Source organism: Phalacrocorax aristotelis, chromosome 8 (assembly GCF_949628215.1).
Source record: "Phalacrocorax aristotelis chromosome 8, bGulAri2.1, whole genome shotgun sequence".
Classification (NCBI taxonomy): Eukaryota; Metazoa; Chordata; class Aves; order Suliformes; family Phalacrocoracidae; genus Phalacrocorax; species Phalacrocorax aristotelis.
In genome coordinates this window covers 18,457,870-18,479,362 of record NC_134283.1, presented here as the reverse complement: position 1 = coordinate 18,479,362, position 21,493 = coordinate 18,457,870, and the positions used below count along the sequence as shown (strand labels likewise).

The 21,493-nt window shown below is 36.0% G+C and overlaps 1 protein-coding gene across 8 annotated transcripts in view; it reads right to left on the bottom strand.

Annotated features, from left to right (window-relative positions):
* The window catches only part of CHD9 (chromodomain helicase DNA binding protein 9), a 97,714-nt gene that overhangs the window by 16,194 nt on the left and 60,027 nt on the right, over positions 1-21,493 (bottom strand). For all 8 annotated transcript variants that reach the window (XM_075101599.1, XM_075101597.1, XM_075101601.1 and 5 more), the window contains 22 exons: positions 21,237-21,374; positions 18,981-19,102; positions 17,511-17,754; positions 16,220-16,396; positions 15,166-15,309; positions 14,395-14,650; positions 13,370-13,580; positions 11,073-11,268; positions 10,135-10,302; positions 9,340-9,519; positions 7,717-7,827; positions 6,831-7,027; positions 5,981-6,180; positions 5,328-5,487; positions 4,292-4,381; positions 3,213-3,316; positions 2,964-3,081; positions 2,227-2,284; positions 1,862-1,904; positions 1,492-1,711; positions 1,158-1,360; positions 7-915 (listed from right to left, as the gene is read on the bottom strand). In XM_075101599.1, the coding sequence (XP_074957700.1) occupies positions 7-915; positions 1,158-1,360; positions 1,492-1,711; positions 1,862-1,904; positions 2,227-2,284; positions 2,964-3,081; positions 3,213-3,316; positions 4,292-4,381; positions 5,328-5,487; positions 5,981-6,180; positions 6,831-7,027; positions 7,717-7,827; positions 9,340-9,519; positions 10,135-10,302; positions 11,073-11,268; positions 13,370-13,580; positions 14,395-14,650; positions 15,166-15,309; positions 16,220-16,396; positions 17,511-17,754; positions 18,981-19,102; positions 21,237-21,374 (4,249 nt within the window). The remainder of the gene's footprint in view (positions 1-6; positions 916-1,157; positions 1,361-1,491; positions 1,712-1,861; positions 1,905-2,226; positions 2,285-2,963; positions 3,082-3,212; positions 3,317-4,291; positions 4,382-5,327; positions 5,488-5,980; positions 6,181-6,830; positions 7,028-7,716; positions 7,828-9,339; positions 9,520-10,134; positions 10,303-11,072; positions 11,269-13,369; positions 13,581-14,394; positions 14,651-15,165; positions 15,310-16,219; positions 16,397-17,510; positions 17,755-18,980; positions 19,103-21,236; positions 21,375-21,493) is intronic.

The window sequence follows — 21,493 nt, the reverse complement described above, 5'->3', positions numbered from 1 at the left end:
ACATACCACGTTTTTGTGCCTCCTCTTCATCACTATCACTCTCTTCAGACGATGATGATGATGATGACGATGATGATGAGGAGGATGATGATGAGGATGAAGATGCTGAAGAACAAGATGAGGATGATGAAGAGCTAGAACCTGATCGAGAGTGTGAACAAGATGAGGAAGACGAAGAGGATGAAGATGATGACCTGGAAGAACAGGATGATCTATCTGAGTCAGAGTCTGAGTCAGAGCTAGAGTCAGATCCCCTTTTGCTGACTCTCTGTTTTTTGGAAGCTGGGTTTGGAGTTAGAGGCTCTGTCCTTGCTGCCACCATGCGCCTGTCTGTTTCAGTCTTCGCGCTAGGTTTGTGGTCTATATTTTGTATTGGTGTGCCATTTTTTGGACTCAGAGGTTCAGATTTCATTATTGTTTGTGTCTCCTCTGTAGACATAGATTCCTCTTCAGAAGACTGAGGGTCCTCTTTCATATTTTCACTTTTAGCTTTTGCATCCTCAAAAGCATTCACTTTAGGATCTGACAATCTTGACTGAGGTGTAAGAGGAGAAGCAGATAATGCCATCTGGTACTGATGCAAGAGTGGAGTAGAAGTCCTTGAGAGTGCCACTTTATTTTGATTATAGTTCCTCTGGGCAGACATAAATGAGAGTTCAGGATCACGAAGAATATGATAATCTGTCCTGCTGACTCCATGTTTAGCAGCTCCAATAAGTAAATCCCTGTCATGAGTCCCACACTCCCACCAGACAGGTAAGTCTGGGTTTGGCTGGCATAGCTTTAGTCGTTCAAACAACTGTGGGTGTCTAAGAGCCTGTTCTCGCACTTTCCTTAGAAGTTCAATGCGATACAAAGTCCGAGAAGCTCGCTCCTCTGTAATTGGTTGGATAAAAATGTTTGGGTCTACAAGTTCTGTATTAAAACAAAACAAAGATGGGAATTTGGCAAAAAAAACCCACAGCAAAGCAATACTAGAAGTTGATTGGTTAATATATGCTTCCCCATTATAAACTTTCAATTTTACACATAACATGTTTCCTTATTTCCTTCGCCCCCATTTTTGTTTTGGAACACATGAAAGAAAAACCTTTTCAAGATAAGCAATGACAACAGAAGTTACAGATAAAACTAAAAGTAAAACCACATACACCCACCTTCTTTTGAGGGGAGACGACAGACTCTCCGGCACATTGACATAAATGCATACAAGTACTTCTCTAAGCTCTCATCAGTTTTCTTATGTAGTCTAGCCATTGCTCTAAATTTGGTCCAATCAAATCGTCCCCTTTCAGGATCAAACACCACTCCAAATGTGGACACAACTCTGTAAAAGTCAGCTTCTTCTCTTCTTGTCCACCTTGATCAGCAAGAAAATAATTGGAAGTCCTATCACTTTCGTCATTGTTTCACGCAGCTAGCAATTATTATTTCCTCAATATTTTTAATGTAAGGATGTATTAAAAATGTGTGCTTGCATGCTGCACATACCTTTGCTGTCTTTCAATCTTAGCAGCCATCTTTGGATTTAGAGCAGCTTCTTCAAATGGAGGCTGCATCATACTAGTTTGTACTGGGAACGCTGGCTGGATCTGCTGGGCCTGCCTATTTTTGCTTGTTCGTTGATAAGCTGTTATTAGGCGGCGAAGACGTGTTGTTAAGGCAGACTGAGTAGGCCAATAGATTTTGTCTCCTTCCATCATTTGTCCATCTGTATTAAAACAAAGCACAGGAAAAATAATCATTGCTAGTGCATATGGTTCTACATTAGGCAATCTAAATATATTTTAGCTATGTCAGGAGAATTAAACAATTCGAAATAGATTGAATTGGCTCAGATTTGGAAGTTTAATGTATTTACCTCCATCTGCTATTACTAGATCACCTGGGGATGAAACATCATCCTGTAGAGAAAGAGAAGTAAAGCAAAAATTTAAAAAGTAACCCTCTCCAGAGATTTAGCTTAAACTTACATCTTGCCAACAATTTCTGAATATGACAAAGAACAGGAGTAACATCCATTCTGGACAAATGGCTAACAAGGTGTACAACAGAATTACATGATTCCATCCCATTCCCCCTGCCCATACAACTGCAGGAACACACAGAATAAGTTCCATCAGTTTAGAGAAATATAGAAAAATGTAGTAATTTACTCAACAAAAAGGTGGAAGTATATACATTCTACGTGCATTAAGAGGAGCTATTAATAGGTGCCTACTATACCTCTATGTCATCTTTAAACATTGCTGGTGCTGGTTTATATTCTGGATCTTCTACATCCCTGTTAAAATTGCAACACAGAAGAACACATCTCAGTAAAATTTTGGAGGCCCTTACACTCTTTTCAATTAAGCAAAACTTATTTCAGTTAGACATATTGTATTTGATTTTCTATTTGAAGTGAGGAAAATATTTAATGGCTTCAATCCTGCAGCCCCACCCTCCCCCCAATTCAATATCTCATTCAAAGATGTTCTTTACGACCGCAGCTGCTAACCTCACTGATGAAGCAATGAATAAAAGCAGTTCTGCCTTTCAGCAGTTATCAGTGACACTCAAATAGATCTACTGGGGTCACTGGTTAGCTACACAAGACTAATACACCAAGCTGACTGACCTGAAATCAAGTTAAATTGGTCTGTAGTATTCTGCCTCTGAAGGCTTTTGCACTTCAGTGTCTAAGTAACATTTCTGATACAGCAACACAAGGTAGAGTCATTGTTAACAACAAGTTGCTGCATTGTTCCTTTAACTGTGAAATCCCAAACTTCAATGGTTCTGTTACACTGTTACTAACTCTTTTCCACTCTGTGGGAGTAAAATCAAAGTAGTATTCTTCATAACAATGACATCAAACTAATACAAAACCAGTTAAGAAGAGGATAAAGTACAACATAAAAATTTGGTGTCATTTACTTTAAGGCCCTGAAACATTCATGCCCACTTTTAAGTGCTCATACCCATCAATATAATCATTTGCTCTCTGTTCAGCTGCAACTGCTTTTTCATCTGGCTTGCCAACCCTTTCCAAGAAGCACAGTGCTGGGTCTGCTCTAATAGTGTTGTATTTCTCATAACCTATAAAGAGGGGGGGGGAAAAGGAAGTGGCATAAAGTCACTTTTCAGAGTAAGCCGTAAAAAAAAAAATTGTGTAGGGTGTTTATATTGAGGGTCAGGGAAGTACGTATGTAGTCATCCATATCACTCACCATGTTTAAAAACTCCAATTAGAAGGGATTTATCTGCATCTGCATCCCACCACTCAGCAGGAACTTCAGAGTGATCTGGCTCAGGGACCCAAACATCAATTTCACTAAGGAGAATCATCAAGAGCACAGCAACATAAATAATATTCAGAGGTAGAAATGAAATTTTCTCTTTGTACATTTGTACTTTACGTGGGATTTTTAAACTTCTCTCTTCAAGCACACATATACAACATTCCACATCCAAACTAATTCAAATATTACTTTGAAGGTTGTAAAGAGTCCTAGGATTGAATTTTTTAATGTGCTTTGTTGTTTAATAGTAACAGTTAAAAAGTGGATGGTTACGCTACTAAATTACATAAGCCACACATACAATATTAATTTATCATTAATAATAATTTGATAACCTAAAAACCTGAGACATACACATTTGCAATACAAAACACCCAGACAGCTTGGTATTTTGTATTTGACAGAGGAAGAATACAAAAGCAGAACCAGCATGCAATAGTGTTACTCTCTCAGTAAACTCTGCTGACTCCTAGCAGTTTGAGCTTGCAAAACTTAGCAAACCAAGGATTATCTGCTTTTATGTTTAATAGCACGAGATGGACTGCACTTCCACAAACATTTATAAAATCTTTCTAGATCAAAATAAAACTTTCTATCCACCACAAGCTCCTGTAGCAGTGAGTTCAAGGGTTTCCAAACAGCAATACTTCTATTAAAAAAAAAAAAAAGGGGGGAATATGCGGCATGTAACCAAAAATGTGCATAAAGAGGCAGGAAAACCTGACAATTGGAGTGTCGAGTATGTAATTCTATCTTTCACTCACTGTTTCAGTCTGACTTAATTTCACTTTATAGAGCTAGCCTCATAAATAGGAATCAGGACTTCCTCATGTCAAGTCAATACAAAGTGTTTAGTAAACAAAGAATAAGCAAAACATTTTTCTCACAGCCTAAGGATACAGTTATTTGGTTTTAACATTTCTTATTTAGGTCTAGGAAGATTTCTGAACTTTCATTTGATAGTTTACATTTAAAATAAACAAGCAAAAAACCTCTCTATAGTTCACCTGGCATCAATTCCATCAAACACCTTTTGGAATTCATTACCAATGACTTCTTGTTTTAAGTAATACAGCATTCTTACTCGAAGCAAGACCCTAAACAGAGAAAAAAAGCACAAATATTAGCACTCCAAAAGCTTTCCATAGTTGTGAGTGGTTGTTTAGTTTTTTCTGTTGTAATATCACAAAGCTTTCAAGTAATTTTCCTAAAACATACTTCCTTCAGTTTTAAGAGGACATAACCTCCAATTCAGGTCCCCTAACAGTTTTTATTGCCATCACCACTACACATCATTTCATCACAAAAATTCTTTCAAAGCCTAAACAAAGGCCAGGGCCAGCAGAACACTCCTCACTTGCTTCAGAAAATACTGCTAAGAACAAACTGCTATCTCCCTTTTCCTGCTTAGAAGATTCCCTTCGAAAGAATTGAGCAGGCTGACAATGAACATCTTCCACATAACCTTCTCATTCCTCTCACTTTGAATTCGGTGCACGTCCCCAATGGCTTCTCCATGGTTTCTCTCAATTCTTGACTACAGCTGTATGAAGTTTTCAAGCAGAGTATGGCAAGTTTTGCTACAGAAAAATAATTTATCTAAAACAAGCTCATTCATGGCCACGTATAAGCTTTCCACAAGCTAGAGGCTCAGATTCACAGAAGCCCAGAAAACATGCCAGGTAAACAGCATTAAGACTGAGGGACAACAACTTTAGTGCTTTCTGTTTCATTGCCAAGCACTCCGAAACTCTTCAGTCCTTTGGCTGCTACAAGGCTCCCCAAACATGCTAGCAAGATGTCTCTCTCTTCTGTACAGACACATACAGTTTCTTTAAAAGTAACAGAATTACTTTCAGTGTGAAATACTCAGTCCACCTCCTAATATACTGCAACCTATTTATTTTTATCAAGCTAACACCATTAAAACTTGTTTCTTCATAGTGCCACAAGTATTTTCAAGTCTTCTAAGACAAAGAGGAATTAGGAGAAAAAAGAATCTTTACATAAATATTGGAAGACATTCACACTTCAGCTGCTTACTTGTTGCAGTGGTGTTTTATGTGCTTTTTGTATCCTTCATCTTGCAACAGATGTTCTGGATTGTATTTTCGAAGCCATTCTGCTTTGTGTATATCGAAAGTGCTAGCCTGGGTCTTCACTTTTTTTCCTTTTCTTCCTCTAGGCACAGGGGCTGATAAACCTATGCAATTTAAAATACAATGCAGTAACAGGTACATAGAGACCCTCATGACACTTGGAGTTCCTATATCCTATACCAGTATTGTGACCTGCAGTGCAGGAAAAAATACTAGCATCACAGCCTCTGGATAAGGTTTTTTTATTTTGTCTCTCAGAGCATCTCTGGAGTACATTTCACCAGCTAAGGAAAAAGCAGGGGAGAGGGAAAGAGAGGAGAGTGTGTTGTCACCTGCTATGAAACAGCACAGGCTCTTAGGAACTGAAGTGAAAAGAAAGCTTACACAGAGTATACCAATCCATTTGTGTAATCCATCAAATACAAAGCAAAGCAGAAATGACACTTCTTTTCCCATCAGTTGAATTGCGTATGTGGAATAAATTCCATTGATTTAAAGTAGGACACATTCAGGTTTTTTCTTTTTGCTGTTTTTATCCCAGTACCACAGGCATACGTATATGAAGCTATTTAACTGCAGGAACACGTAAGTCCTTACCAAGGTGATTCTGTAACTCTCTTGTTTGGCCATCCTCTGTAGGGGTAATGAGATCCCATATAAAACTTTTTATTTTCTCATCCCCTCTGTAGTGAACAAGACAATAGGCTAATAGAGCTCGGCAAATTATCTCCACATCCTGTTCATTCAGCTGTCTCTTGAAGCGACCATGTGACAAAATTTCTCTCCATCGACCCCACCTAGTCCAAAGTGAAACACAAATCAGCATTTAAAAGTGAAACACTTGGGTAGCCTGTAGATTCCTGTTACAGAAGGGATTTTCTCTGTAAAGTATTTAGCCTTCCACTTTTTTCCTTCAGCTGAAGTTACTGAGTGGAAATATGAAAGTAACACTTGCAACAAAACTGCATCTGTTAAAACAGCATTTTAAACAAAACTTGCCTGTTTAGAAAAAAATATGGATCATTGTTTTACGCTTCCAAGACACAAAACTGATGGGAACTCATACTGATAAGCAAATACAGTCAATTATCTTACAAGATGGGTGAGAGAAGACCTAAGAGTTTACTTCAAATCAACATATTAAGTGCCTGCAGCACTTAATGTAATCATTTTTAGAGAGAAAACTGTAGTGCCCTTGCTAAATGTCATATTCTCCTTTGAAGAAGAAACATTAGAGAGGAGAAAATATTTCAATTGCAAATTGTCAGAAAGATTTATACAGGGTGCATGACAAACTCACATAAATTCATATTATAAATAAATTATTTACATACACACCAGGTTACTGTCAATATAGCTGAAAGTTATTCCATAAATACAATTTCGTATATGGAAAAATACTATTTTTTTTCAAACTTCCTAGAATGAAGAAAGATATATACAATACCCATAGACCAGCAAGTTTTTTTCCACCCGAAAGCACTCTGTTCTTCCATATCCATTGGAGCGGTCACAAGGCCTGCGGAGTTTTGGTTTATCATCACCCTCGCTCTCCACCTCAGACAACTCGGCCAGCTCATCTTTTGTAGCACTAAAGGGCCGTGTTTGTTTCCTAATTCTTGGGGTATCAATAACCAGGCTGTTCTGCAAAATTTCAAACAAACCTTGTCAGAGAAACAGCTGATAAGTTTTTATTGAGTAGATGGCTTCAGTTCAGAAACAACAATTTCTAATAACGTCATTACTGGTATTTTGTAGACATCACAGTAAACACTCATAAAGTAAAACACTTTCTGGTATTTAAGGCAAGAAAAAATGGGTGTCATACCATGATGCCAGTACAATGGTTATAAACAATACTGAGTACCTCATCTGAGCTGAACACTTACACCGACTATGCTGCAGTTTCTGTGAGTAAAAAAGGGGCACTGAAACCTTTTCAGAACTGACTGCATGGGAATGCCTTCAAGTGTAAGGCATAACTTCCAGTATTATAAAATTGATATCATTCTTAAGCAGCTGTTTTGCAGATTCCAGCCAGGATTTACAGACAGAGAAACAGGGCAATCAGAATAACTACATGCTTTCAACCATTTCCAGGTCTGTGACAAACATCAAAGAGTCCCCCAAGCTCTTTTGGGACAGAAGGAAGCTAGAAAATACTAAAGCTACCAGCAGGCTGATTACCCATGCACAAACCAACCAGGAGAAAAAAAGTCTAATTTGTTGAAATATTAATGAAAAAAGCAGCAGAAATCCTACACCTGCTATTTCAGAATTCAACAGCAAGCACACACCACAAAAAACGTGCATTAAAAAAAAGAAATACTTACTCTACCACTGATAGCATCTATATCTATTTCTGCTTTTTTGGCCCATTTCTGCCAGAAGTTGGGATCATCTAGTGAAATATCAGTCCTGTTTCCAGACGCAACAAAACTAGCCTGTAATGAATAAAACTAAGTCTTACCAACATCACACATGAACATTCTGTAGAGTTTGAATGTCTCAGTGCTGCGAAGACTGCATAACCTCATTTCATCAAAAGTCTCCCAAGCAAGACTTTAGAAGTCAGAGTGCAAAGCAACTCAAAAGTTCTTCTCCCCCTTAATTTTTTAAAATCAGATCCCTAATATATCAGAAAAATCTAATGAACTTTTATGCACTGTCAGGAGAGAGGAACATTAAGCAGCAAGATTCTTCTGCTTCTAAGTCTGAATCTAATTTACTTGAATAGAAGAAAATAGAATCTTTTTAGGAGGCTTATCAGCATTTGGGGATTTCATCTCATGCAAAAGTACTCACTTGAGGGAAGTTTCAAAGGAGTGTTTAAACTACCAACAATCAAAGCTTGAGAACATAGAATAAGCTTAATTTCAGAGGTGTTAAAGAAATCCTGATACGCTGCTTTTGGGAAAAGAGTAAATATATATAAAAATTTCTAACTCTTCTGATAAAAAGACAGTGATGATGATGTTTCCCTAATTGGTTTCCTATCTCTTCATTGGAAGTCTTCCTTATTTAACCCACAATCAGCAAAATATAAGAGAGCCTAAATTAACGTGTATTTAGAAATAATAAATATACATATATATCCTTAAAATTTTTCCTTTTGCTTTGCCTTTTCTTTTTCCGAATTGTCATAACTACATTGGTGAAGTACGCATGTTACGCACTCACTTATACTGCTTGATATTTTTTAAAAATTATTTGTCTGTTTTTAATTTACCTGAATTTGTATTTATTCAGAGTCATATTTACATAGGCTTTGGATAATAAGGAGTCCAAATTTAAGTTTTGTTCTGTTCATCCAATTTTCCAGCTCAGGCTTTTGGATGCTGTGGTATTACTGTTTTTCTCTTACCAACCAAAAATTAGAATGCATTGGTCCAATTTTTTTCTATACTATTACTCTAGACCTTAGATTCTCAGCCCCTCCCCCATGTACCTATATATACTCTCCACCCCCTGCTATTTTAGGAGCTTTTATTTTGGTTTTCAAACTCTTATGAAAAAAGCTAAAGGTTCAAACTATATCGTATATGCAGGCATTTTTAGAGTAAGCCTATTTTCAATCTTTTTAATTGTCTTATATACATTTCCCCCCGCTCTTAATATATCTGAATCCAAATGGATCTCTAAACAAAACTGGTTTAATATTCTTGGTTAACACAGTCCATTTTATCTCACACAAATCCTAGCCTTTTCTAAAGCAGCGCACATGTATTACTCATCTTTGCTCAAGTATGCTCTTTGCATCTGACATTTACTCAATCTGTATGTGCAAATCAGATTTTGCTATGGGCATGTTAATATAGAACCCCAAAATATACTTAACACACAGACATTAAATACAAGTAAACATTACTTTAAAAAAAACCAAAACCATAAGCTTTACAACATCCAATTACATTTACAGCTCTATACTGTCACAGAACAACTTGCTGCTTCTGCACCTTAGCAAACGTGGAGCCCCTTCCTTCTGATTCAATTGTGATAGTTTTAGTACGACGCTGCAAAATTTGGTCAATGTCTTCCTCACAGAATTTAGAGCCTTCATCTTCCTCATCCATAATGGCACCATATGCACCTCTTCGAAGCAAGTCTTCTATTTCTTTTTTTGAGAGTTGTTGAATCTAAGCAAATAAAATAGGTTGTAGACAGTCAAGGAAAAAAAAACACCACACAAAAACACCACCAAAAAACCACCATCAAACCCTGCAGTCTTCGCAATTTCTCTTTCCCTTTCTGCAACCTAACTGTGCCTTACATTTTATAAACTTAAAATCTATATTACTGAAAGCTAAGAGTAAAGTCTAGCTGACAGCTGAAATAATTTGTTATGTGGGTTCCAGTACACAGTTTTACAAGCATGTGTCTTTTTTGTTTTGGCTATTCTCAACACTGTGATGAATGTAGTTTTAAAAAATTACCTGTTGATACAAGATTTAAATCTCATCTAACACTGAAGTAAAATATTATATTAATATGAAAGATACAGGAGACAAAGGGTAACTTTTCTCCTTGTTTTAACTTTGACATTATCTACCTTAGACCTTAAGAGATAAGAAATAGTGAAAGATTTATCACAGTAACTGACTACATTTAAAATTATGTCAGCTATATTGTTAACCCACCTCAGAAAAAGTAAGAGATGGAAATGACAGAAAAATGGTAGCTTCTGTAAAATAGCTCCCACATGATTACAAAAAAAAAAAAAGTAAGTTACTTCAAGAAATAAGTGTACATACACCACCGACACTGTTTTCTCTTCCACTCATACTCTGTAAGACAGCCTTATCCAGTCCCAGTTTCAGACTTGCTCTGTCAAACATCTCTCTCTCATAGGAGTTACGCGTTATCAGTCTGTAGACCTTCACGGCTTTGTTCTGACCAATCCTGTGACAACGGGCTTGAGCCTTTTGAAGAAAGGGAGAATGGCAATAAGCATTTAGACTTAGCTAGAAATAAAATAAAATTCTTTTAACAAATTGTTTCTGCTGTAGCGCAATCTGAAAAATAGCATGAACTCAAAAGGAAGTCAATTCACATTGAAGTAAATAGAAGTGATCAGACATTTTTCACACTGTGAACAGTTTTCTAAAAACAGTGTATTAAGTAAAACGCAGATGAATGATCTGCACTGAATGCTACTGAATGGTATTCCTCTTGCAGTAACACTAGATAAAAAGGCATGCTAACTCTTAAGTTATCTGATCTCCATATACAAATCGTAAAAGATTTATGACTTGAGAACGGATCCAATTTCAGCATCCAATTCCTAGACTTAACTCCCTGTTTCTTAATATATATTAATCATTTTCTATATATTATGTTTTAACTGAACAGCTCTATTTCCATAAACTGCATTAGTCAGCTTATGCAAGATCTAAACCCCCGTTCCACGTCATCAAAATCTTAAAGGTTTTATCAACTCACTGACTTAGTTCACCAGTGTTGTGCTTTTGAAGAGTAATCAACTTGAAATAAAAAGTTAGAACCCAGCCAAACCCAGATGACGTCTCCTACCCAAGTAGAAAGTATTAATCAAAAAACATTAAACATATGCCTTAAAAAACCCTGAACATTTTAAGATGATGCAAGTTCAAAACAGAGACAATATTCAAAGTGACCAAATTTATATCAACCAGGTTGACTTCTTAGGCCTATTATGCTCAAAGGAATTTACCTGCAGATCATTTTGAGGATTCCAGTCAGAATCAAAAATTATACAGGTATCTGCTGCTGTCAAATTAATGCCCAAACCACCAGCTCTGGTGCACAGAAGGAAGACAAAGCGATCGGAATCTGGTTTGCTGAACCGGTCAATTGCAGCTTGTCTGAGATTCCCTCGTACTCGCCCATCAATTCGTTCATATAAGTATCTGGAAATTGCCACAGATATACACACACAAATAATTACAAAATTTTTCATAATTTAAAGGGAGATTAGAACATATCTCCTGCTTGTGTATTTATTCTTTACAGTGAAAAAAGTGATATAAACTAACTTTGATCATCAGTGGATAACATAGGAATCACAACAGAACTCACATACCTACAGTACTAATACACAGTGAGTCCAAACACTGAGCATTTTATAGCAAGTTCTTCTGAACTTTTTCCATTAAAGCAAGTACCTGCTTATACATACCAGGAAACATGTATTACCATGGCACTTCAATGCATTAAAACACACCATAACCTGAAGTCCCATGTGGACACTTAAAAGTTTTTCACATGCTGTTATGCTTGGATCCCTGCCTAGGGTCACAGAAGCAGGACGGTTTACTTTTGTACTGTACACGAAATTGTAACATGTTAGGGGTAACTGAGTAATAAGCAAAAAGCAGTACTTGGTGAGCTGTCATTAGATAAACTACATATGGATTCTGTCAAGATTAAGAGAAATGGAACAAAAATGACATGACAGCACCTTTAAGAGACTTTTATCAAGGCATCAATGAATCCAGGGCTTCCTAAAGTAAAACCAGCAAATTTAAAAGCCTAAAGTAAAACTGTCATTTCTGTTACCTTTGATAATTACTAAGCGTCCTACAAAACTTGTGAAATAAAGTGAAATGCTTAAAAAGAGAGCAAATACTTTTGTACACTGTAAATGGAGTAAGATGCTGAGTGTGTATCTAGTAGTCAAAAAGCTTCACAAACATTTTTGTTCTAATCAACTATAAAATGGCATGGCAGATAATCCACAGGACCACAGGCATTTTGGCAGGCAGCTGTCTCCTGCAGTCATGAACCCTGTCAAGTATTAAATCTAATCACATGCGCACTCTAACATTTCTAATCAAATCGTAGCACAGAGCAAGTTCCAGCTTCTACGGATTTCAGAAGATTCCACTAGATGCACTAGTCTCAATTACTAGTTACTAGTTACATCATTACATAAAAAGGAATATTCTTCCATGCTAGATTTTAAGTACTACTGTGGAGTTAAAATTAGTCTATTAAAACAAAACCGTTGAGTGTACAGTTCAAATTGATAGTTTTATGAAACAAAAACCATAGAAGCATAGCAGTTACACAAAATTATGACAAGAAGAGGTATTAATATAATCAACTAATGATTTTTGATATACATTCCAGTAACCAGGGCAGAAAGGCTTGACATATTTACTTTTTAAAAAAAAAAAAACCAAAAAAATTTTAATTCTATATTACTACGTAGTTCACTGACAAACATATACTTCAGAGTGGTATGTACATTCTAACAAATGGACTATTAAACCAAGCAGAACTATGCCTTTTTATAGTTTTTCAGGTTGATATAGCAACTACTGATTGTAACCAAGTTGAAGGTTAGATTTTATGTGCTAAGGCTTTATCCACAGTATTTAGTCACATGCTTAAATAAGCTCTCAGTTTCCGTGGAGTCAACAGTATGATCAAAGGGTGCTATTATAGTGACAGCAAAAGCCAATCTAAGGAGCTCTTTACAGCTGGCAGTTCAGTCCTGCCGCAAAATTCAAAGCAGTAACAATTCACAAAGGACAGGAAGCCTGTTTTTCTTTTTACATTACTAAAAAACAAACCTCCAGTTGTCTACCACTTTGTACTTATAGTCTGTTGGGGATTACCCCTGTCTGGTCCAAGTTCAACATGATGCAAGTAAAACCTGCATTCTATGCTTCTGGGGTGTGGATGAGCAGCGCTGAGCTTGAACTGCCTTGGTTTCTGACTGGCAATGTATGAACAGTACATACATACCAGAATGTTTAATAGAAAAAGCAACAAACTGAAGGCACATCGTTTGCTAACAACCTCTATTCAGTTGTTCTCTGAAGTTTTTCGTTTTCTGGTGAATAAATGATAAGCCATCACAGAACACAGCAAGTTACACAGCGGTTAGCAAAAAAAAATAATTCCTCTCTTTGGTATGCTGTAATTGTTAATCCTGTGCCAACATTCAAAGATATACCCACTGAAAACAATCTACTACAGAAGACAGAATATGCAGTATCTTACCTTTTATGTATAAGGTAATCCTCCAAAATATCAAGGCAGCGCACCATTTGAGAGAAGATAAGGACCTTGTGGCCTCCTGCTTTCATTTTTGGAAGAAGTTTATCAATAAGAACCAATTTACCAGCAGACTGGATCATTGCTTGCAGATGAAAGTCAGGAGCACTTGGGCTATAAGTTTCTTTAAACTCTCCAAGGATTTTCTCTTCAGCACCTATCAAAGAATATTTCTGTGTCTATAGGTGTATCTGCAAAATCATCTCCCTATACATACAAGACTAAGTTACCAAAATTCGTGCCTGTACTCTAAATAGCCCCCTTTAGCCACTGCTGGAGACAGAACAAAGCTATGGATTGACTAAAGTCTAGCAAGAACATCTATTCCTATGCTCTTTGAAAACAAGTTTTTAAGCAGAACACCACAGAAAGAACACCTTGAATGAGGTGAAGACCCCAAATTGCAAAAACAAAAATACTTGTTCTCAAGTGTTGTGCGAAAAAACCCCAACCCCAATAATTAAAAATGCAAGTCCATTTGTCGCTGTGATATTTTAAATGGGACATGAGCCTTAAAAACAGTATTTTGACGACCTTTTCTGAAGTCCCACTATGACTGAAATAATAGCCAAAACTTTAAGAGCTTAAAGTGTATTTTCTTGCAAGCAGGAAAAACATCCAAGTTAGTTATAAATGAGAAAAGCAATGAAGACTGACACAGACCGTATCACTAGCAAAAAGCATTAATTTTAAAAGTTAGCTCTAGAAGTTCTTTTTCATACTGCTTTTGAAGAGATGTAACATTTTTATGAGATAATTGCTTCTAAATGTTCTGTGAAATCCTACAAAACAACAAGTCCACGTTTCAGGCCTCACAACTTTGCCTTACATCTATTAAAAAAATGCTTCCACCTAATCCAATCCTTGGCAAGTCTGGTGAAAACATCAAAGAATTACGACAAAAGTTCTTACGTATTTTGAATGAAAGAAGAAATTAGTTAAAAAAGAATCCATGTTTATCATGCATTTACCTTTGATGAGATAAGGGTGATTACAACACTTTCTGAGTTCCATCATCGTGTTAACCAGATTGGGTACATTTGCTTGACCTGCGCCTTTGGATAAGAAAGCAAAATTTTTCTCCAAGATTGCTCGGTAATATTTCTTCTGAATATTAGTTAGTTCTACTTCAATTATAGTTTCCTCCTTGGGAGCCAGCTTTTTTTCTACATCTTCCTTTAATCGTCTGAGCATCATGGGCTTCAGGATAGCTTGTAGTTTCTGAACCTAAATGAAACACAATAGTTTGTTGGAACATGGAAAAGTAATAGTGTAGTTTAATTTAAAAAATTTTAATTCCGTATCACCAATTTTCTTTCCTAGACTTACGTAAGATGTTTTCCAGGGGGGATATATCCTTGTTTTTATCCCCAAATTACTGAAGAATTTTTTTAATGTACTCCAACCCCCCAAAAGTACCTTTTAAGCATTTGTCTGCAAAAACTTTGCCTACAAAGCCAGAAAGCCTCAATTTTTATTATTCTCACTATTTACTTGTCAAATTAAAAAGACTAACCCCCAAAATTGAAAATACTTCTTTAACATAAAATATCATACTTGACTGATTTCTACTGCCTGCACAGTTTAAAAAATTTGCATGACAAAAGAACTCAGAAGTGATACGTGGGGAGGGAAGGCGAGGGTGGGGAGCAATAACAGTTACTATATAAAATGAAAGCTTTTCCTTCGAAGAAGTCACTCAAATACTGTAGCTCAAAATGAATTTATTCAACATGCAATACCTGTTCTTCCGTTTTAAGGTCTCCGAATTCTTGCATGAATGTACACTCAGCAGGAAAACGCAATGGTTCAAGAAAATGAAGAAGGCTAAATAATTCTTCTACTGTGTTCTGCAGTGGGGTACCCGTTAACAGTACTTTATGCTCCTAGAAAAGGAAACATAACTCACGTGACCTTAACGTGCACACATTTGCAAAAACTTGTGTTGAGTCAGAGTGTTATAAACTGAAAATACCAGCTCTGCATGTCACTAAGTACACAGGTAATACAGATAAGCACGTTTATAAAAAAATAAGTATTTTCTACTAGCTTTTCTTTAAATCCTGTCTTCCTGCATCTGTAACAAAGAAATGACTGAACAGTTCAACTTTTGCCTGTAATATTCACAGATGTATAATCGTCTCCGTCTATAGTGCGGTAAGTACGCTCCAAGCATCTATCAGAAAGCAAGTAAGACGACTTCTGAGAACATGTAGCAACAAGTGTATCAAAGTAATAATGAAGTAAAAAATAACCACAATGCAAAACTAGTCATGGTGCATCTTGTAGTAATGCACCAAAAGCCTGAAGACTCACGGTAGTATCTGCTTTTTAAAACCTTATGCTATATGAAGTAAAAGCTTTAATATGGGACTAAACAATATTTCTGTTTTAAATTTTACTACTTGCTTGGTAGCATGATTACTTGCTTGCTTATATAGTTAAATACCTTGTTTAAAATACTTTCTATGTTTTTAAACATTTAATAATGAAACAGTCTTTGTGCAGTAATTAAAAGCCCATTTTGAATTAAATCGTCATAATCAAAACTAACTATAGAATAGTATAATCAGAAATAGATTCTGCTTACAGTTAGAACTTGCCACACTTTATTTAAAAAACATACCAGCATCAGCTATTAATAAATACATACATTTGAAGAGAGTATCAGGAATAGATATCTCCTGAGAAGGACTTCTTGACAGGTCTTTTTTGGCAGGTAAAACAAATTTGTGATGTATTATTGTACTGTACTTAACTAGAATCAAATCCCAGAAGTAAAATCTAGTTACTCACAAGGTTCATTAATTTTAGTCCTTCCAAGAGTTTGCAATTTTTGTTCTTCAGTCTGTGAGCTTCATCGATAATAACACACCGCCATTCAATTGCATTTAACTCTGGACACCCACCAAGAATCATTTCAAAAGTTGTGATAATGGCTTGGAATCTGTAGGTACCTCGAACAATGCGTCCCTAGAGATTCATCAACACATAAAATTTGTTAATTACCTTGAATCTACTTAAAGATTTTGTTGCTGAAATTATCAAGAGCCAGGCATCAGATTTTGCATTATAAATTGTTCTGTCATCCCATACACATTTATTACATCTCTATAACTCTGGAATTAATACTAATGAGGAATTATCCATTGCCACAAATCTAGTATTGTCCAATGAATAGTAAAATTTTAACCACTTTTAAATTACAGATATAACCATCTAATAAAAATGTTTCAAAAGGTGCACGTAGATAATATCACATTTTTAACCCTGGGAAAATCTCAAAGAGACTGACAGGAAAAACCCTACAGTTGATCTATCAAAATATATGACGGTAATACATTTAGCACTCATACAGTAAGAAATAAAAATACCACCTGAGAACTAAATGAACACTTGTTATCCAGCTTACTTTACTCCACTGGTCTGACAAAGAGAATATGTAAGGCAGTGCACAATAACTCACTAGAGAAACAATATGTCATTTCAATATTTAGCACTACTTTAAAAAAAGGTTTCAGCCTTGTCAGTTTTGGAGAAATACCATGATAGTTTTAAAAAACCTGTTTATTTATGCAGAATATACAGCAAAGGCAAAAACAACCTTTTAAAATAGTCAGACTTCAAGGTTTTTTTTCACATCAATGTGAAGGATTTCAGACAGAAAAGCAAACTGTACGTAGACACATCAGCTTTACACTACAAAAAGGAAATCACCATCTACGTAAAGGTAACATAGAGCTTTATTGGCTCTATTTTTTTCCTCACTGCTCTTCAAATTCAGGACCCAACTACAACCATCTGTGTACACTTTAATCTCCACATGAATATCAATGTCACTGCTATTCAGTTGCAAAATTACTCTGCATACTGAAACAACATATATCCTGCTGCAACCCCTTTTAAAAATTTACTCAGTAAGAATCTTCAATGTATGCTGATATGTAAAGAGCTTAAAAAACACATCATGGGATGTGAAACGACTTTCATGAAGACATATGTACAGATAATGTGAAATATACTTTTCATTACTACTACCTGCAACAGATTTTGGTGAAGTTATTGCATACAAGTGACATTACAATACCTGGGAGTCCCTGAAGTACATTTCGTACTGCTGAATCATCTGCCTGCTGATCATACTTCCATGATACACTACAACATTAAGGTCAGTCCACGTGCGAAATTCTCTTTCCCAGTTCGTTATGGTGGAAAGTGGAGCTATGATGAGAAAAGGTCCTCTTATACCAGCCAGGAGGATTTCATAGAGGAATGTAATTGACTGAATGGTTTTGCCAAGACCCATTTCATCCGCTAAAATGCAATTTTGCCTAAAGTAAAATATATTTATTTGTTACTAGCATCAAAAGAAGTGCAGACACTGAAGCTGTTACTCAAATGGACATTTTATAAAACAAAGCTCAAATATATCAGTTTAAATCAATGGCCAAAACTGAGGCACTGTAAAAGATGCCTAGAAGTGTTCCCTGGTTATGATGAAAGAATGAACTCTGTATGCAAAACCACAAGCTTTCAATCATGTTTAGCACTGGCAAAACCTGAAAATGGTATGTTCCATGAGGTTCTCCTAGAAAAATATTCCAAAAGTATTCTTTTGGGACTACATCTGCCCTAATTAAAGGAATTCAGATTAATCAGATTTCCTGTATGTACACTTGCCTTGAAAAAACTGCTAGAAATTAATGAAGATTCCCTAAAGGTCACAGATGGAAATCATCCCAGCTACACTCACGTGAAAGAAGTGAAAAATTTCCCCTCGTTTCCAAAACTAAGACAGATGCATATAACCAAATTACTACATGAAGTACCACTAGGTGCTCACCCTCAGCCATACATTCCAGCCCTTCACTCTGCACAGATGCTCACACTGTAGTGTTTGACTGCAAATTAAATTTTCTTTTGCAGATCATGAAACTGTATGATAAAATGGTATGCTGGTATGCTCACTGACATAGTATCTATAAAGGACAGGCAACTGATATTTTGGAAATAAAGCAAGCAGGAAGATTCACAAGTAGAAATCCAACTTAGATACAGAGAAAATACATCATTCTGGAAAAAATCTTGAAAGTTATTATATTCCCATTAATACATCATAGCATTAATGAACCAAAGTTAACTTTAGCTTTCAATGTAGAAAACTCAATTATTTACTAGCCTTTTCGAAGAGAGGTAACTTTATTTGAAATACATATTAATTATAGAAATAATTTTGAAAGATGCAAGCATTTCCCAGTTGTTCCAAAAATTCTGAAAGCTTTCACTTCGGTGAAAGTTGCTTTTTGTTTTAATTTCCTCATAGCCATTGAAAATTTATTTTCAATTAGGTTAGTTTTACTCTTTTAAAATTTGTTGTTATTTGTGTTGATAAAAACATGCTTGTACACCCAAAAGAAATCTGTTTTTTTTTTCCAGTTACACCCTTTTAGCAATAAGCAGAGAAGATAAATTTAGTTAAGCCAGTATTCATCCCCAGCAACAGTGATTCACTCCATATGGTCTAAAGTTTACATTAAAAAACATTCCATGCATATACCTGTTGTACCAGTTGAATAGGAGCCAGTTAAGTCCTTCCAGTTGATATTCCCTGAGCTGATTGCCGTTTTTATATTCCCTGGACTGTTCTATCTTCTTCCAGGAGTTTGGAGGTGGTCGGTCCTTCAAGGGAGAGATTAATACATGTACAAGTTGGTACATACTTTATTTTTCCAAAACATTTTAACCCATTATTTCCTGAATGTAACCATTTAGATTTAGGATGTCATTATTCAACCTTAAATCTGGGATGGTGTAATTGTTAACATTACTTACTAATTACTAGTCTGCAGAAACCTAAAATTTGTATTTATTTGTCTCTAAGTTAATACTTTTAAAAATAATTTAAGAATATATTATTATTATGATATCAAGCAACTGATTTCTAAAACTAAGCATAAAAATAGCTTGGCACTGATAGTTTGAACTACTAATTCATTTATATGAGAAATTTCAGGAATATATGAAGTTTCACTTTGGAAGCTCTAAGAACAGCTGTCCTACAACCAGAGCCAACTAAGTATTTGGGACTATCAAAATCCCCAAAGTCTAAGTAACTCTGGATCCTGAAGCAGTTTGGGCAATCTACACCGAGTTACTGTGATCTTGCCCTTTTCTTTCAGCACCTGCCCTGGTCACTGCTTATCACTTGATCTCACAGACAGTTCAGGAAGCCAACACCAGGAATAAAAAAACTAGACTTTTGAGTGGCACAAAACAGACTGTAATAGTATCAAGGTATATCATCTTAATGTCCTGAGCAAGCTAAAGGAAAGCTAAGAGGCTACGTATATGTGTGTGTGTATATATATATATATATATACACACACACACACACACACTAGTTCCCAAGCCTGGAGACAAAACAGGCTGGCTATTAGCTTAGCAAGCAACTTAGTAGAGAAATAATGAAGTTTTTGACTGATACTAGGTATGATTCCAGCAGAAAACACTCTCTTTTAATAGCTTCGGCACCCCAAAGTGAACAAGCACACACTGAAGCAAAATATTTTCAGTAGGAGCTTTTCTGATCAGCTGTAAACTTCTTTTTTAATATATTTCTCAGTATTTATAAAAGCTTACATCCACTCGAGTCATGTGGCCTTATCTGGCAGCTCTGAATTTTAGATTTTTATTTTATATCTCTCTATTGCCACCATCAGCATCACCTGACACCAGGTCTCAGTGCAACAGTAGGTGTCCTTCCCCAGCAGCTGTGGCTTTCTCCCCTCACCCACAAGAAACCACCTGTCCACTCCCCCACACCAGGAGCAGCCATGCTCTTGCTCACAGAGCTGCAGTCAGCAAGTACTTCCTTGTACTTATTGGAGCCTGGAAGAAAAAAATTCTTGTGCTGATGCTAAGTTGACTGTCAGTTGTACAGCTGCACTTTAATCATCTTTTTCTCTCAAAGCCAAATATGGTAAACAGAGAGGTATAAAAGCCCTTCTACACACATGCCCAAATGGCAGGATTTTACATAAATACTAAAAAAATGAACTAAATATAATATGAAGATGTTCATCAGGACCAATGTCATTATCTGTAGATGGGAAAACCATTACAATAAAATCCAAAGCCTACAAATTAGAACACTGCATATCCGGTTATGTAAAATAAGTAAGTTAGAACAAGTGTTGTACTACACCACGCAGGTCACATGCCTTACTCTAACAATGACATACAGGGCTTTAAATAGAACTGTTTTGTTTTCTGCTGCTCTTTGAGACAGAAGATTAATAATTTAAAGATAAAACACATTTCCTTATTACACATATTTTTCTTTCTTTCAGCTAGCCCTTTATGACAAGAAGAAAAATAAAATCAGGAAGTAATTACGGAATTAATTTGACAGATGTCATTTGCCAATTTCCTTCAGTGCTGAAGCACAAGACTTAATTCTGTTCCCTATAAAAGGATGTTTATATTTTCTGTTTTCTTCTTGTCTTAATGGTGTTCAGATTCTGTGATAGCCGGTTTCAATGTGTTGCTCATCACTCAGCTGGGAGCTCAGGAAGTCATAGCACTTCATGTTTTTATCCCTAAACAGTTGTGGTTTTTTTTTTAAGCAGAGAACCAAATCAGATAAGAATATTTATCTATACCTACCTGAAAACATCATTATTCCTAGGTAACAAGGCACACAGATCCTTTACACAGTATTTCAATAAGCCTTGTGTTTTAACATAGAAGTTTAAAGCTGGGAAAATCAAGTCCCATTTGCAAAGACAGAGGAGTAAATTAGGTATGATTTTACCAGTCTCCTTGAGTCAGGCCTGGAAGCTTGCAATTGTTCAAATTCTTCTATTTTTGCTTGATCTACATCTTCTTTCAGTTCCCACGTACTGTCTTCATATGGCAACGAACACCATTTTACTAAATAGTAAATAACAGGCTGCAGAAGAAAATTCTGAATGTTATCAGCTTTTAATTTAGTATACACACCATTAATATGCCTTACTACTTAACTAGCTTACATGAGAGCTGGAAACAAAAGCACATTTCTCATACTTT